The 15,057-nt window shown below is 37.3% G+C and overlaps 1 protein-coding gene across 2 annotated transcripts in view; it reads left to right on the forward strand.

Annotated features, from left to right (window-relative positions):
- The window catches only part of LRRC49 (leucine rich repeat containing 49), a 145,357-nt gene that overhangs the window by 23,146 nt on the left and 107,154 nt on the right, over window positions 1-15,057 (forward strand). For both annotated transcript variants that reach the window (XM_047767200.1, XM_047767201.1), the window contains one exon: window positions 4,767-4,910. In XM_047767200.1, coding sequence (XP_047623156.1) covers window positions 4,767-4,910 — 144 coding nt within the window. The remainder of the gene's footprint in view (window positions 1-4,766; window positions 4,911-15,057) is intronic.

The raw sequence follows: 15,057 nt of genomic DNA on the forward strand, positions 1-15,057 counted from the left end.
TTTTTTCGGTGACATTGTTTCCTTCAGGGAGAGTTGCCCTTTCTGTTATTACTTGCTTGTAAGGAGACATCTTTCCTTTCAGTATTGCTGAGTAGGAAGGTTGCTTCCATTCAGTTGGAGCAGTCTGAGTTACTCTTGTACACATACATAGGACTAGAGTATCTGGCTTTCCTGGAGGTATTAAGAAGCTCCGCTGTCTACCTTGAGACCCTTTCTGATCAGTGTGACCCAGGATTGGGCTTTTGAACATTCCTATCACCTGTTCTTCTGGCTGTAAAAATTTATTAACTAATGAAGAACTCTGCTCTTACCCTACACTGGAGTTTTCCTGGAGTTTTTGTCATTTGTTATATGCCTATGACTTTGTCCATGGCTGCAACTAGTAACAGACTTTATTCCATTTATTGATGTTGCACACAATTTTGGCCTGTCTGATTACAAACCAAAAGGCTGAACAATTCTCCAGTGATTTTTTTTTAAATTACAGCTTGACACCTATATATGAGAGTTAACGTATCTTTTCAGGGTCACCGGACTGAAAAGGAACTCTAAAATATAGGCGTTCTAATTATAAGTCCCACCAGGACCAAATGGAACTGGAGAAAAGTTATCTTCAGAAAGAAATGCCCCAGGATTGTTTGTAGAAGGGGAAGGATATCATATACAGATCAGGTGCTGCCTCATTCTGTATATCATTCTTGAGTTCAGAAAAGTTTTATATATACAAAGTATATGTATAAAATGTATACATATATGTTTACATATTGCTTTTCCATATACCTATCTCTTTCTTCTTAGGAGAATTTCTCAAGCTTATGCTGATATAACTGATTTCCTACAGTGTCTATTTTGCTTTTAACTGATTCTATACATTTCAAATTCTGTTCCCTATTTAGTTTTGAAATGTTTTTGTCTGTATCTGTATTACAGTTCTGTCATCTGCAAATGCTGATAACCTTGTTTCTTATTTTGCAGATTTTAATTTATTTTCATTTTGCATTAGTTGGAGCAAAAATCTTTTTTTTTTTTCTTTTGGTATAGGGGGGCCACCCTGCAGCGTAAGGAGCTCCTGAGCCAGGGATTAGATCTGGGCCATAGTTGTGACCTAAGCCACAGCTGCGGCAATGCTGGATCCTTAACCCACTGTGTTGGGCTGCCCCAGTGCTCCCAAGATGCCACCCATCCCATTGTGACACAGGGCGAACTTCAGACCAAAAATCTTAAGAACAAATTTTAAAGCATGGTCAGATGTTATCTTTATATATTATTGAATTTGTCATAAATATGCTTAGGTTTCTCCTCTTGAACCTAAATGAATTAGATGTTCAGGTATTTCTTAAATGTTAGAGAAGTTCCAAACAATAGTATAGAAACTGAATTATAAATTAAAAAAAAAGCTATTTTAGCCAATATCTGTTTTGAAGTATTAAATATAAATATTCAGATGATATCATGATAGCAATACAGATGAGAAAATTAAACTCTAGTGATTGTGAAGTGGTTTTTTTTTATATAGAACTATTTTATTTGAAATAAGTTTCTCTTGTTTTGTTTATTTGTTTTCTGCTTTTTAGGGCCACACCCATGACACATGGAAGTTCCCAGGCTAGGGGTCCAATTGGAGTTGCAGCTGCTGGCCTACGCCACAGACACAGCAATGCTAGATCCAAGCTGTGTCTGCAGTCTACACCACAGCTCAAGGCAACACCAGATCCTTAACCCACTGAGTGAGGCCAGGGATTGAACCCACAACCGCATGGTTCCTAGTCGGATTCATTTCTGCTGAGCCACAATGGAAACTCCGGAAGTGTGTTTTTTTTTTTTTTAATGTTCAGAAGAAAAATGTTATGTGTATAACTCATTGTTACTTTAGTACATTGCGTTAAAAGTTGATGAAGTCCTCTACAAAGAGGTCAACTTCTGGGTCATACAAAAACTCATCCCATTGTGCTATGCTTGCTATATTACAATTGTGAGGCTTAAAATCATGCTGAGCTCTCATTGTTTCACAGGCTATACCCTTTAACTACCCTTACTTGTGCTACTAGAATTCCTCTGCTGTAGGAATGTGCATGTGCTTATGTGCATGTGTATAGTCCATGATTCAAATCCTCTTGTTCTAAACAGTCAGTGTCCACCATATTGTACCCTGACTAAATATTATCTGTGTCCTATCTAAGCACTTCCACTAATAAAGAATATCTATCCTCACCCTCCACTGGGGATCCTAGTTCCTTGAATCTTTTCCATTCAGACTCTTGCCTGCTTGCAGGATCCTGCAGCATAAATGGAGAATTAACAAGGAAAATTTGGTATCATCCTTTTCCTTGCCTCTTCTCTCAGAGGGTAGTAGTGTGTGGTCAAAACATTGTGAGCTTATGCCTTGGGCTCACAGTAATTACAATTTCATAGCTGGTACATGTACTTCTCTGTACCTTCATGAGACCTGGCACAGGGTTGGGCACTTAGAGATGCCCAAACACTGGATTTATTGATTATTTGATAAAATACTTAAAATAATTACCATGGTCAAATTATAAAATATGTTCTTTTAGTTAACTTTCACAAGTTAAGTTACCACATAATATCTACAACAGAGGAAGCTGGAAATAGATTTTTTTTTAATTACTCAAGTGAATTTATCACATCTGTAGTTGTATAATGATCATAACAATCTGATTTCACAGGATTTCCATCCCACAGCCCAAGCACATCCCCCCACCCCCCAAACTGTCTCCTCCAGAGACCATAAGTTTTTCAATGTCTGTGAGTCAGCATCTGTTCTGCAAAGAAGTTCCGTCTGTCCTTTTTTCGGATTCCACATGTCAGTGACAGCATTTGATGTTGGTGTCTCATTATATGGCTGACTTCACTTAGCATGATAGTTTCTAGGTCCATCCATGTTGCAAAAAATGCCAGTATTTCGTTCTTTTTAATGGCTGAGTAATATTCCATTATGTATATGTACCACATCTTCTTGATCCACTCCTCTGACGATGGACATTTAGGTTATTTCCATGTTTTGGCTATTGTAAACAGTGCTGCAATGAACATTGGAGTACATGTGTCTTTGCGAGTGATGGTTTTCTCTGGGTAGATGCCCGGGAGTAGGATTGCTGGATCAAATGGTAGTTCTATGTTTAGTTTTCTGAGGAATCGCCATACTGCTTTCCACAGTGGTTGCACCAATTTACAATCCCACCAACAGCGTACCAGTGTTCCTTTTTCTCCACACCCTCTCTAGCACTTATTGTTTGTAGACTTTTGAATGATGGCCATTCTGGCTGGTATAAGGTGGTACCTCAGAGTGGTTTTGATTTGCATCTCTCTAATAATGAGTGATGTTGAACATCTCTTCATGTGTGGTTTGGCTATGTGTATGTCTTCTTTGGAGAACTGTCTGTTTAGATCTTCTGCCCATTTTTTGATAGGCTTGTTTGTTTTTTTGGTATGGAGCTGCAGAAGTTGTCTATAAATTTTGGAGATGAATCCCTTGTCATTTGATTCACTTGCAAAGATTTTCTCCCATTCTGTGGGTTGTCTTTTTGTGTCGTTTAGGGTTTCCTTTGCTGTGCAGAAACTTTGAAGTTTGAGTAGGTCCCATTTGCTTATTTTTGTTTTTGTTGACAATACTCTGAGAGGTGGATCTGAGAAGATGTTGCTGTCATTTATGTCAGAGAGTGTTTGGCCTCTGTTTTCCTCTAAGAGTTTTAGAGTGTCTGGTCTTCTATCTAGGTCTTTAATCCATTTGGAGTTTATTTTTGTGTATGGTGTTAGGGAGTGTTCTAATTTCATTCTTTTCCATGTGGCTGTCCAGTTTTCCCAGCACCACTTATTGAACAAGCTGTCCTTTCTCCATTGTATATTCTTGCCTCCTTTGTCATATATTAGTTGGCTGTAGGTGCGTGGGTTGAATTCTGGACTTTCTATCCTGTTCCACTGATCTATATGTCTGTCTTTGTGCCAGTACCATGCGGTTTTGATGATTGTTGCTTTGTAGTATAGTCTGCAGTGCGGGAGCCTGATTCCTCCAGCTCCATTTTTCTTTTTCAGGATGTCTTTGGCTATTCTGGGTCTTTTGTGCTTCCAAACAAACTTTAAAATATTTTGTTCGAGTTCTGTGAAAAATGTCCTTGGTAGTTTGATAGGGATTGCGTTGAATCTGTAGATTGCCTTAGGTAGTATAGTCATTTTGATAATATTAACTCTTACAATCCACGAACATGGTATATCTTTCCATCTATCTGTGTCATCTTTGATTTCTTTCATCAATGTCTTATAGTTTTCAGGGTACAGGTCTTTTGTCTCTTTAGGTAGGTTTACTCCTGGGTATTTTATTCTTTTGGATGTGATGGTAAATGGGATTGCTTCCCTAATTTCTCTTTGTGCTCTTTCATTGTTAGTGTATAGAAATTCTGTCGATTTATGTGTATTGATTTTGTATCCTGCGACTTTGCCAAATTCGTGGATGAGCTCTAACAGTTTTCTGGTAGAACCTTTAGGATTCTCTAGGTATAGTATCATGTCATCTGCAAATAGTGATAGTTTTACTTCTTCCTTTCCAATTTGGATTCCTTTTATTTCTTTTACTTCTCTGATTGCTGTGGCTAGGACTTCCAGAACTATGTTGAAGTTGGAAATAGATTTTTAAATGTTTTCCTATAAACTTGTCACTGAATCCAATGACTGTATTTTATTTTAGGATTTTTATAACAGCATATTTGAGATTTATGCCTGCTAATCATCCCTTCCTTATTTTTTAACAGATTACCAAAATTGAAAATGTCAATCATTTGTGTGATTTGAGAGTTTTAAATCTTGCCAGGAACCTTTTAAGTCACGTTGATAATCTTAATGGGCTGGATTCACTGACTGAACTTAACCTGCGACACAATCAAATCACTTTTGTGGTGAGTATTAAAATGGAATCAGTATGTGATTTTTGGCTTTTCTTTTTTAAGAAAATGAAATAAATGTTGTACTATTGTTTTCTACAAAGTAAAAATCTAAAGTACTTTAGTTTTTTCCTGAATTTTAATTGTGGATATAATTGTTATGCTTTATAATATTTTGATTTGGGAAATGTTAGGTGTTTTCCATTCTAAAAGACAAATATAAAATTAGAAAAGTGTTATCAATAAATGAATCAGCTAGGGGTAGATGGCTACTGATTCCTTTCCTGTGTTGTTGTAGGAATAGAATTAATAAGAAAGAAGGTTATTGGTGACTATAAGTTGATAAATTTTTGCACTGAGAGGGAAAAGGCACAGAGGAGAGGTTGAAGGCTTTGAAGACATACGTAAATATCATATTCTTTGCAGTTTTTCAAAAGGCAGCTTGATGTGGTGGAAAGAGCATGGTTGCACAGGACATCAGAGGCCTAGTGCTGTTCTCAGCTTCATCTCTCATTAGCTGTGCAACCTTGGGTAAATCACTTAAAGTTTGTAAGGCCTCAGTTTAGTTTTCTCTAAAGTGAGGTTATTGGGCTAGATTGTTTCTTGAGTCCTTTTTGGCTTCCTGACTCTGAAAATAAGACATAAATGTGGTAGAGAGCAGCTGGCATGTGAGCAAGAGAGATAGAGTTAGTATTATGGGGACAAGCCATAGAAAGGCTACTTGAACTCTGGAGATGAACTTTATTTAGATTTATAGTTTTACTCAAGTTTAGCAACTAAATAACAGCTTAATGCTCAGTTATTTTGTACTTGTACACATGTCAACAGCTCTGGAAATATGGCTTTCGGCTGTATTATACAATGCCAGCCAAGAGGACATCTAAGGATTTATAAAAACATGTTCTTTTAACATTTTCTTTGTTTACGTGCAGTAGAAAAGCTGTATTAGATTTTCTCTGGATATCAGCACTTTTAAAGGCATGATCTAATTTTTAACTTTTTCAAGATATTGAATTCCTTAGTAAACAGTTAAATGTACTATAAGTGGTACACTTGAAAAAGTTGAGGGGTAGATGTTGCTTTACCTCTAGGTCTCCTTGTGTAGATTGGTTTCATTTTGGTGTTTTCCCAGAAAATCTGAGCCAAGTAATGCTCATATTTTCTAGGAGGTTGGGATAATTTTGAAACCTTCTCCAAGACATGGATTTATTCCAGAGCCTCTAAATTCTGCCAGCCCTCCCCAGATTGAGTTTAAGATTGAAAATGGCTTGTTTATTTTAAAAGACATTCAGATTGAGTTAATCTGTTAACATTGCTGAGTCTCTAAGAAGTGCTCAGGCTGACCTTAATCTGTCCTCGGGATATTTGGTGTGGTAAGAATCCAAAAAGCTTTGGTAGAATGGGGTACAGAAATCTCTTGGCCCTAGCATATTCCCATCTACATTTTGTCTCTCATTTGGAAAATGTATGATATACATCCAGGAAATTGCTTCTTGAATTTCCCATTGAGTATTATGTCTAATCATTACTGTTATATATTAGGCAGCAATAAACATCTTAAGGAAAAGGAAATCATATTAATTGCTAAAATTTAAAAAGATTTATTAAGTATTGTGCATATGATGTAATTATCATAATTATCATGCTCATGCATATTAACTTATTAGAAATTATGAGTATATATAAGAATAAATAAGAAACTATACAACTCTATTTCTTTTTTATTTATTTATTTATTTATTTTTCTGCTGTACAGCATGAGGACCAAGTTACACATACATGTATATATACTTTTTCCTCCCATTGTTGTGTTGCGATTTAAATATCTAGACGTAGTTCTCAATGCTACACAGCAGGATCTCATTGTAAATTCATTACAAGAGCAATAGTTTGCATCCGTTAACCCCAAGCTCCAGATCCCTCCTACTCCCTCCCTCTCCCCCCAGGCAGCCACAAGTCTATTCTTCAAGTCTATGATTTTCTTTTCTGTGGAAATGTTCATTTATGCTATATATTAGATTCCAGTTTTAAGTGATATCATATTTTTTTGAAATATCTTTTTCCTAAAAGAGTCAAGAGACTTAAATCTGAAGTCTTTTTTTCAACCTATCTCTTCTTTTCTCCAGGGTCAGTTACCATACTTATGCTTTCTTTTTTTTTTCTCTTATGGTTTTGATTTTCCTCAATAGCTAGTAATCCTTAGATGAAAGACTGTGTTAAAGAGTGGTTGTCTCTCCTGTGCAGATTAATAGATTTTTTCAACCATAAAATCTCTCCCTAGAATGATCACTGGATTTATGTAAGTTTTTGAACCCCACCCATTGGCAGACGTCTCTTTAAAGTAAGTGGAAGGGAGCAGGAAGGCTCACTCTATAGCTTCCAAAATAAGACAAACTACTTTGGGCGCAGGGGTAGAGGACTTGAGTATCCTTTGTGCCAGGTGAAATTGCCATTCCTTTTCCCCTCTGGTTTTACCATAGCAATTATTAGCCATCTCCATAGGTAAAACTCTCCATCCTTCCTTGACAGATACTCTGTTTTGTTTAGAGAACAGATCCTGAGGCTCTCGCTGAAGATTTCTTCAGCCTGCTGCTCTGTGCATGGTTGCATATGTGCGTGGCAGGGGTGGGAGTAGGCTGGGGGCAGGGTGGGTTTGTTGGTGTTCTAGGAATAGCTGTTGAGTAGACAGATCTTTAATTATACTTCTACTTAATCAGCCACAGTTGCCCACAGTCCATGTCTGTTCTTTGTATATACTGATCTGAGCATGGAAGATGGCCTTCTGTTGGAAGGAACTGCTGCATTTGCCGTGCAGCATCTCTTTTGCCAGTTTTGAGTTGCAGTTTTTTCTGTTTAGGGTTATCTCTAATAAGATCCTGTCTGCTTTCCACTTCCCTGAAAGTCATCAAAAATGTGGATTTATTAGTACATCTCTAGTTGGGTTTTTTTTTTTTTTTAAATCAATTCCATGGATTTACTCATTTTGTGTATTTTGGATTTTTTTTTTTTTTTACATATTGTATCTTGGGCAGATGATGAAATAAATGTATTACCTACTTTACCATCATATCAGAAACCTTCTCTGATTTTTTGATATAGAAAAATAATTATTTATTGTATTAAATTCATTGATCTTTTTCTTGGAAATTTTGTAAATTTCAAAGCAAATGTCTTTCTAGTTTAAATGGTATTTTTCCTTTTAAAACATTATGAACTATTTCAGACATTCCCAAAAGAATAGGAAATAATATTAACAACATTTGTATATTTACCAGTGAACCTAATAAATAAAAAACCTTTTAATATAGTTGAGGCCTACTATATAACCTCTCCCCAATACATTCCCTCCCTTCTTTGCAGAGGTAACCACAGTTACGATTTGGTGTTTATTCCTCTGCATGTCTGTTTCCTTTTCCCATATATATCCCTAAATAATTCCGCATGTATTCCTAAGCAATATGAAGTAATTGCAATATTTATTTATTTATTTATTTATTTATTGCTTTTTAAGGCCTCACCCGTGGCATATGGAGGTTCCCAGGCTAGGGGTAAAATCAGAGTCACAGCTGCTGGCCACAACCACAGCTACAGCAATGCGGGATCCGAGCTGCATCTGCAGCCTACACCACAGCTCATGGCAATGCCGGATCCTTAACCCACTAAGCGAGGCCAGGTATCAAACCCTCAACCTCATGGTTCCTAGTCAGATTCATTTCCACTGTGCCACAACAGGAACTCCAATATGAAGTAATTATTTTGCATGTTTTAAGTGTTCTATAAAATGGTAACATCATATTGTACATATCTTCTGTAAGTTGCTTTTATTATGCTTTGAGATTTATCTATATTTATATCTGTAGCTCTAGTTCACTAATTTCATTGTTAAATAGTATTCCACTTATTGTAATTAAATATTTATCCTATTTATGAACAGTAATATTCTATTTTTTTGTTATGAAAGGGAAATAAAATTTTTGCATATGTCTTTTTGTGCATAATTATGACAATTTCTCTAGGATAGTGGCTTTCAGACATTTTTAGCAGTTATCAGTGGTAATAAAATATACATTGAAATTCATTAAATATGTATTTATATAGATACATTATAAATAATGGAAACAAGCATTTTATGACTATACCTACTTTTACTGCAGTACATTTTGGTATATCCTATTCTATTCTAGAGTATCTCATTTAAAAATATTGGTCTCAAAAAAAGTTAATTTCAATCTACTGAATTGATTTCTTAACTAATGAAAAATTGGTTGTAACCTGCATTTGAAAAATAACACTCAATGATGGAGAAGTGTTGCTGGGTGCCAGGATCATGCTCATCATTTCACTTTATCAGATATTGCCAAGTTTCCTCCAAGATGGTTGTACCAAGTTACCTTTCTGTCAGCATTACCTGATAGTTCCTTTAAGCTCACAACTTTATTGACTTGATGGTTTCAGATCTTTTAATTTTTGCCATCATATAGCTATGAAATTGTAGTGTATTGAGATTTTAATTTGAATTTCCACTGAGATTGAATGCCTTTCATCTTTTGGTTTTTGATATTGAGATTGCCTCTTCTGCAAATAGCCTTATCTTTTGCCCATTGTAATAATGTTTTTTTTCCTTTTTCCATTGATCAGTAGTATTTCTTTTGTTTCTGCTGTCTTTCGAGGAACAGAAATAAAAATTATCACTAGTTTCCTGTCTATCGTTTCTTTTTTTGTTTGAAAAATCTTTTCTTAGGGGTTGAGGATATAAAGATATTTTTTAATGTTATCTTACAAGAGTTTTAAAGTTCTTCTCATGGAGGTGTTTCACCATTTGGATTTGATTTTTGCTTGTGGTGTGTGGTTGAAATCCATTTTTTTTTCATGTGGATTACCAATTGTCCCAGCACCTTTTATTGAAAAGTGAATTCTTTCTGTGCATTCTTCTCCCCTTAGCAGTATCTTTTTTTAGTAAATTAAGTATCCACTTATGCATAGGTCTGTACCTGGCCTTTCTGGTCTGTTTGATGATCTCCATCCATGTTTCAGTGTAACATTGCCTTAACAACTGTAACTTTCTATTATGTCCTAAGAGTTAGTAGAATAAGATCCTCAATCTTTGCCTTTCCTTCCTTTTCTAGCCTGCCTTCCTTCTTTCCTTTTTTTTTAAAAATTATCTTTGTCTTTTTCTATATACTTTCTAAAATAGCATGTCAAATTTCATGAATAACCCTACTGGTCTGTTTGATTGGGATTTTTTTTTGTTTTAGTGATTTTTATTTTTTCCATTATAGTTGGGTTACAGTGTTCTATCAACTTTTTACTGTACAGCAAAGTGACCCAGTCGCATATATACACATGTATGTGACCCAGTCATATACATATATATATATGTGTGTTATATATGTGTGTTTTATATATACACATGTATATAGCTCTTTTTCTCACATTATCCTCCATCACAAATGACTATAGTTCCCAGGGCTATACAGCAGGATCTCATTGTTAATCCATTCCAAATGCAATAGTTTACATTTATTAACCCCAGATTCCCAGTCCATCCCACTCCCTCCCCCTCCCCCTTGGCAACCACAAGTCTGTTCTCCAAGTCCATGAGTTTCTTTTCTCTGGAAAGATTCATTTGTGCCATATATTAGATTCCAGATATAAGTGATATATGGTATTTGTCTTTCTCTTTCTGACTTACTTCACTTAGTATGAGAGTCTCTGCTTCCATCCATGTTGCTGCACATGGCATTATTTTGTTCTTTTTTATGGCTGAGTAGTGTTCCATCATGCATATATACCACATCTTCTTAATCCATTCATCTGTTGATGAATATTTAGGTCGTCTCCATGGCCTGACTATTGTGAATAGTGCTGCAGTGAACATACAGGTATATGTGTCTTTTTCAAGGAAAGTTTTTCTCCTTTGTTCTTTTCTTTTTTGGTTGGATGATTTCCATCTATTTTATGTTTGTGTATTTTTCGTTTTAGTTTTTGTGAATGTAATATTTGGTTTTGATTTGTGATTGCATAACATATTTGTATGTTAACCCCTTCCTATAGCTGCTTGCTTTAGCCTGATAGCCTTCTTCTTTTTTATTTAGAGAAGCCCTTTCGGTATTTCTTTTACAATGGGTTTAGTATTGCTATACTCTTTTAGCTTTTGTTTGTTGAAGAAATTCTTTCTTTTTTTTTAATTTTTTTTGGGAGGTCTTTTTTCTTTTTAGGGCCACGCCTGTGGCATATGGAAGTTCCTAGGCTAGGGGTCTAGTTGGAGCTACAGCTGCCAGCCTACATCAGAGCCACAGCAACGCCAGATCCAAGTCGCATCTGTGACCTACACCACAGCTCACACAGCAAGGCTGGATCCTTAACCCACTGAGCAAGGCCAAGGATTGAACCCGCAATCTCATGGTTCTTAGTCGGACTCATTTCCATTGCATCATGACGGGAACTCTAAAATTTAAAAAAAAAAATTTTTTTTGTCTTTTGTTGGAGAAATTATTTATTTCTACTTCTATTTTAAATAATATTATTGCTGGGTAGAGTATTCTAGGCTGCAAATTTTTCCCTTTTAGAACTTTGAATATATCTTGCCACACTCTCTTCTGGCCTATAGTGTTTCTGTAGAGAAAGCAGCTGATAGCCTTATCGGGGGGGGGGGGGTCCCCTTATGATATGCTTTGTGTTTCTCTTGCTAGCTTCAGAATTCTCTCTTTATCTTTAGTTTTTTGCCATTTTTATTATAACGTGTCTTGGTATGGGCCTGTTTGAGTTCAACTTGTTTGGAGCCCTCTGTGCTTCCTATATCTTGATTATCTTTTTTCTTTAGATTTGGAAAGTTTTCAGACATAATTTCTTCAAATATGTTTTCAATCCCCTTTCTTTTTCTTCTCTTTCTGGAATTCCTATATGCATAGATTGGCCTACTTTATATTATCCCATAGATCTCTTATATTGCTTTCATATTTTTTCATTTGGTTTTCTGTCTGCTGTCCTGATTGGGTGATTTCCATTATTCTATCCTCCAAGTCACTAATTCATTCCTCTGCATTATTCATTCTGCTCTTTGGTGCCTTTGCATCTCCGCAAATGAATTTTCTAATTTTTCTTGGTCCCTCCTTATATTTTCTAGTTCCTTTCTAAAGTGATCTGCATTACTGTTTATATCTTCTCTTAATTCCTTGATATTTGGCCTTAATTCCTTCAGTCTTTTCACTATCTCCCTTTCGAACTCTGTCTATTAAACTGCAGAAGTCTGTTTCATTGTTTCCTGCTTCGGGTGAATTGTCCTGTTCTTTCAACTGGGAGTGGTTCCTGAGCTGCTTCATTTTGCTTATATTTTTCTTTTTCTGTGAGTTTAGGGAAATCAAACAGTAGTCTTGAAGGGCTATTTCTATGCAAGAGCACCCCTTTGTATTTTGTGGGGGATTACTATTTATTTTTGGTGTGGGAGTTTGGATATTTGCTGTCTCTTTCTTTGGTGTAAGCAGGCTATTATCCCCAAGGTGCTGAGTGTGTTTCCAGGGAGAAGGAGGCAATGGGTAGGGCCAGTAGTCAGTGCCTGGTTGCTGGGCTCTTGACAGTAGCAAGGACCTGCAGGAAGACGGTGCAGGCTACTCATAATTGCAGGGCCCTGGGAAGTGGTAATCAGCCTCAGGCAGATTTAGGTGGTCTCTAGAGCATTTGACAGTGGCAGCGGCAGGGTGTATGAGCTCCCAGGGGAGTGAGAGCAACAACAGGTGGTGTTCAGTTGCAATACCCTCCTCTGTGGTGCCCTCTGAGGTGATTGGTGCCGCATGCAGTGCCTCTTCAGGGACCCCTAGTGGTGGTGGGCCACACCCACCTCTGGAGTCAGAGATAACTGGTGGTTTTCCCCTGCCACTTGTAGACCACGCAAGAAGCCCCCTGTCCCACTTAGCCCATGCAGGAAGTACTGCACAGGCTGCTCCTAGTTGCAGGGTCCTGGTGAAGTGACAGTGATCAAGCATGTGTGGGTGCTGCCCAGAGCATTTGGCAGTGGCAGCAGCAGGGCAGGTGTGTTCCCAGGGGAGTGAGAGCAACAATGGGTGTTGCTCAGTTGTAATGCCCTCTTTTTTGCTGACCTCTGTGGTGACTGGGGTCACAGGTGGAGCCTATTCACAGACCCCTAGTGGTGGCAGGCCACGACTCCCTCTGGTTTCTGAGATGACTGCTGTGGTTTGTCCCCACCACCTCTGGCGCCTGAGTCTCAGCACCCAGTCCCCGCCCAAGCATCTCAGGATGTTGTGTCTGGGGTGGTGGTGCAGTTGGTCTTTGCAGCTCTCACTCTGTTTTGCCCTCTTCAGTCCAGCTGCTGCACTTTTCGTGGTGACTTTGAGGTCCCTCCGTCTTGGCTGATCTCCCCATCAGTTAAGTGGCTTCCCAGGGTGTGGGTTCCTTTTCTCTTTCACAGCTCCCTCTCAGGAATGCTAGTCTCATCCTGATTCTCTATGTCTCTCTTTGTTTTTTCTCTTTTGTTCTACCCAGTTATGTGGAGGATTTCTTGGCCTTTTTGAAGGTTTAAGTTCTTCTGCCAGCTTTCAGTAAATGTTCTGTGCAAATTGCTCTACATGTAGACTTGTTTTTTTGATGTGTTTGTGAGAGAAGATGAGTGCAATGTCTTACTCCTCCACCATCCTGATCCTTCTGCCAATGGAATATCTTTGAATTTGAAAACCCTTGATGTTTTCATGACATTGCAGACTCAATATCATAATATGAATATGGCATATTAATATGAATGGCATAGTATGACTATAGCACATCCCTCAATTCATGTCTCATTTAATGATTTTCATGCTTTTTTCCATAGATCACTTATTTGTTTTTTTTTTGTCTTTTGTCTTTTCTTTTCTTTTTTTTTTTTTGTTGTTGTTGTTGCTATTTCTTGGGCCGCTCCCGCGGCATATGGAGGTTCCCAGGCTAGGGGTACAATCGGAACTGTAGCCACCGGCCTACACCAGAGCCACAGCAACTCGGGATCCGAGCCGCGTCTGCAACCTACACCACAGCTCATGGCAACGCCGGATCGTTAACCCACTGAGCAAGGGCAGGGACCGAACCCGCAACCTCATGGTTCCTAGTCGGATTCGTTAACCACTGCGCCACGACAGGAACTCCATAGATCACTTATTTGTTTTTTGTAAGATATCTCTCCACATATTGTATACTTTTTTAATAGTAAAATTTTTTTTTGTCAGTAATAGACTTTTTATTGTTACTAGTATGTGGAACCACAGTTGATTTTTGGTTCATTGACCATAAATCCAGCAACCTTGCTCAGACACTTAATAATTCTAATAATGTATCTCTAGATTGTCTTTTCTGGTTAGGCAATTATAATTTTTTGCATAATTATTGGTTTTCTTTAATCATTATATGTTTTGTTTCTGCTTATTTGACTGAGCTAGTCTGAAGTTTCACTTAACCTCTAGTACAAAGCTGAATAAAAGTCATCCTTGCCTTATTCTTGATTTTATTTAATTTTTAAAATTTTTTTATTTTTTTGCCTTTTTGCCTTTTCTAGGACTGCTCCTGCGGCATATGGAGATTCCTAGGCTAGGAGTTGAATCGGAGCTGTAACCACCGGCCTACACCAGAGACATAGCAACTCAGGATCCGAGCCACGTCTGCGACCTACACGACAGCTCACGGCAATGCCAGATCATTAACCCACTGAGCAAGGCCAGGGATTGAACCTACAACCTCATGGTTCCTAGTCGGATTTGTTAACCACTGAGCCATGATGGGAACTCCTATTCTTGATTTTAAAGGAAACACATCACCGGCTGGTGATAAAGTCTGAAGAAATTATCCTCTATTTTTAGTTTGCTTATGAATGGTTGTTGGATTTTATTAAATAATTTTCCTGCAACTCTTAGGTTGATCATATGGATTTTTCTTTGCTCTTTGAAAATTATAACATTTTTATAACAAAAGGTCATTCTAGCATTTTAGTTTGTTATGTTTATTATTGGCTATGTATCATATACATTCCTTGTTTTCTAATATTTGATTCACAATATTTACATCTATGATAATAAATTATATTGGCTTGTAATTTCTTTTTATTATTCTTTTCTGCTATCAAGGTCACACTAGCCTCATAAAATAAATTGGAGAGTGCTTCCTATTTTAGTATTCTGTGATT

Source organism: Phacochoerus africanus, chromosome 2, assembly GCF_016906955.1.
Source record: "Phacochoerus africanus isolate WHEZ1 chromosome 2, ROS_Pafr_v1, whole genome shotgun sequence".
Taxonomy (NCBI): Eukaryota; Metazoa; Chordata; class Mammalia; order Artiodactyla; family Suidae; genus Phacochoerus; species Phacochoerus africanus.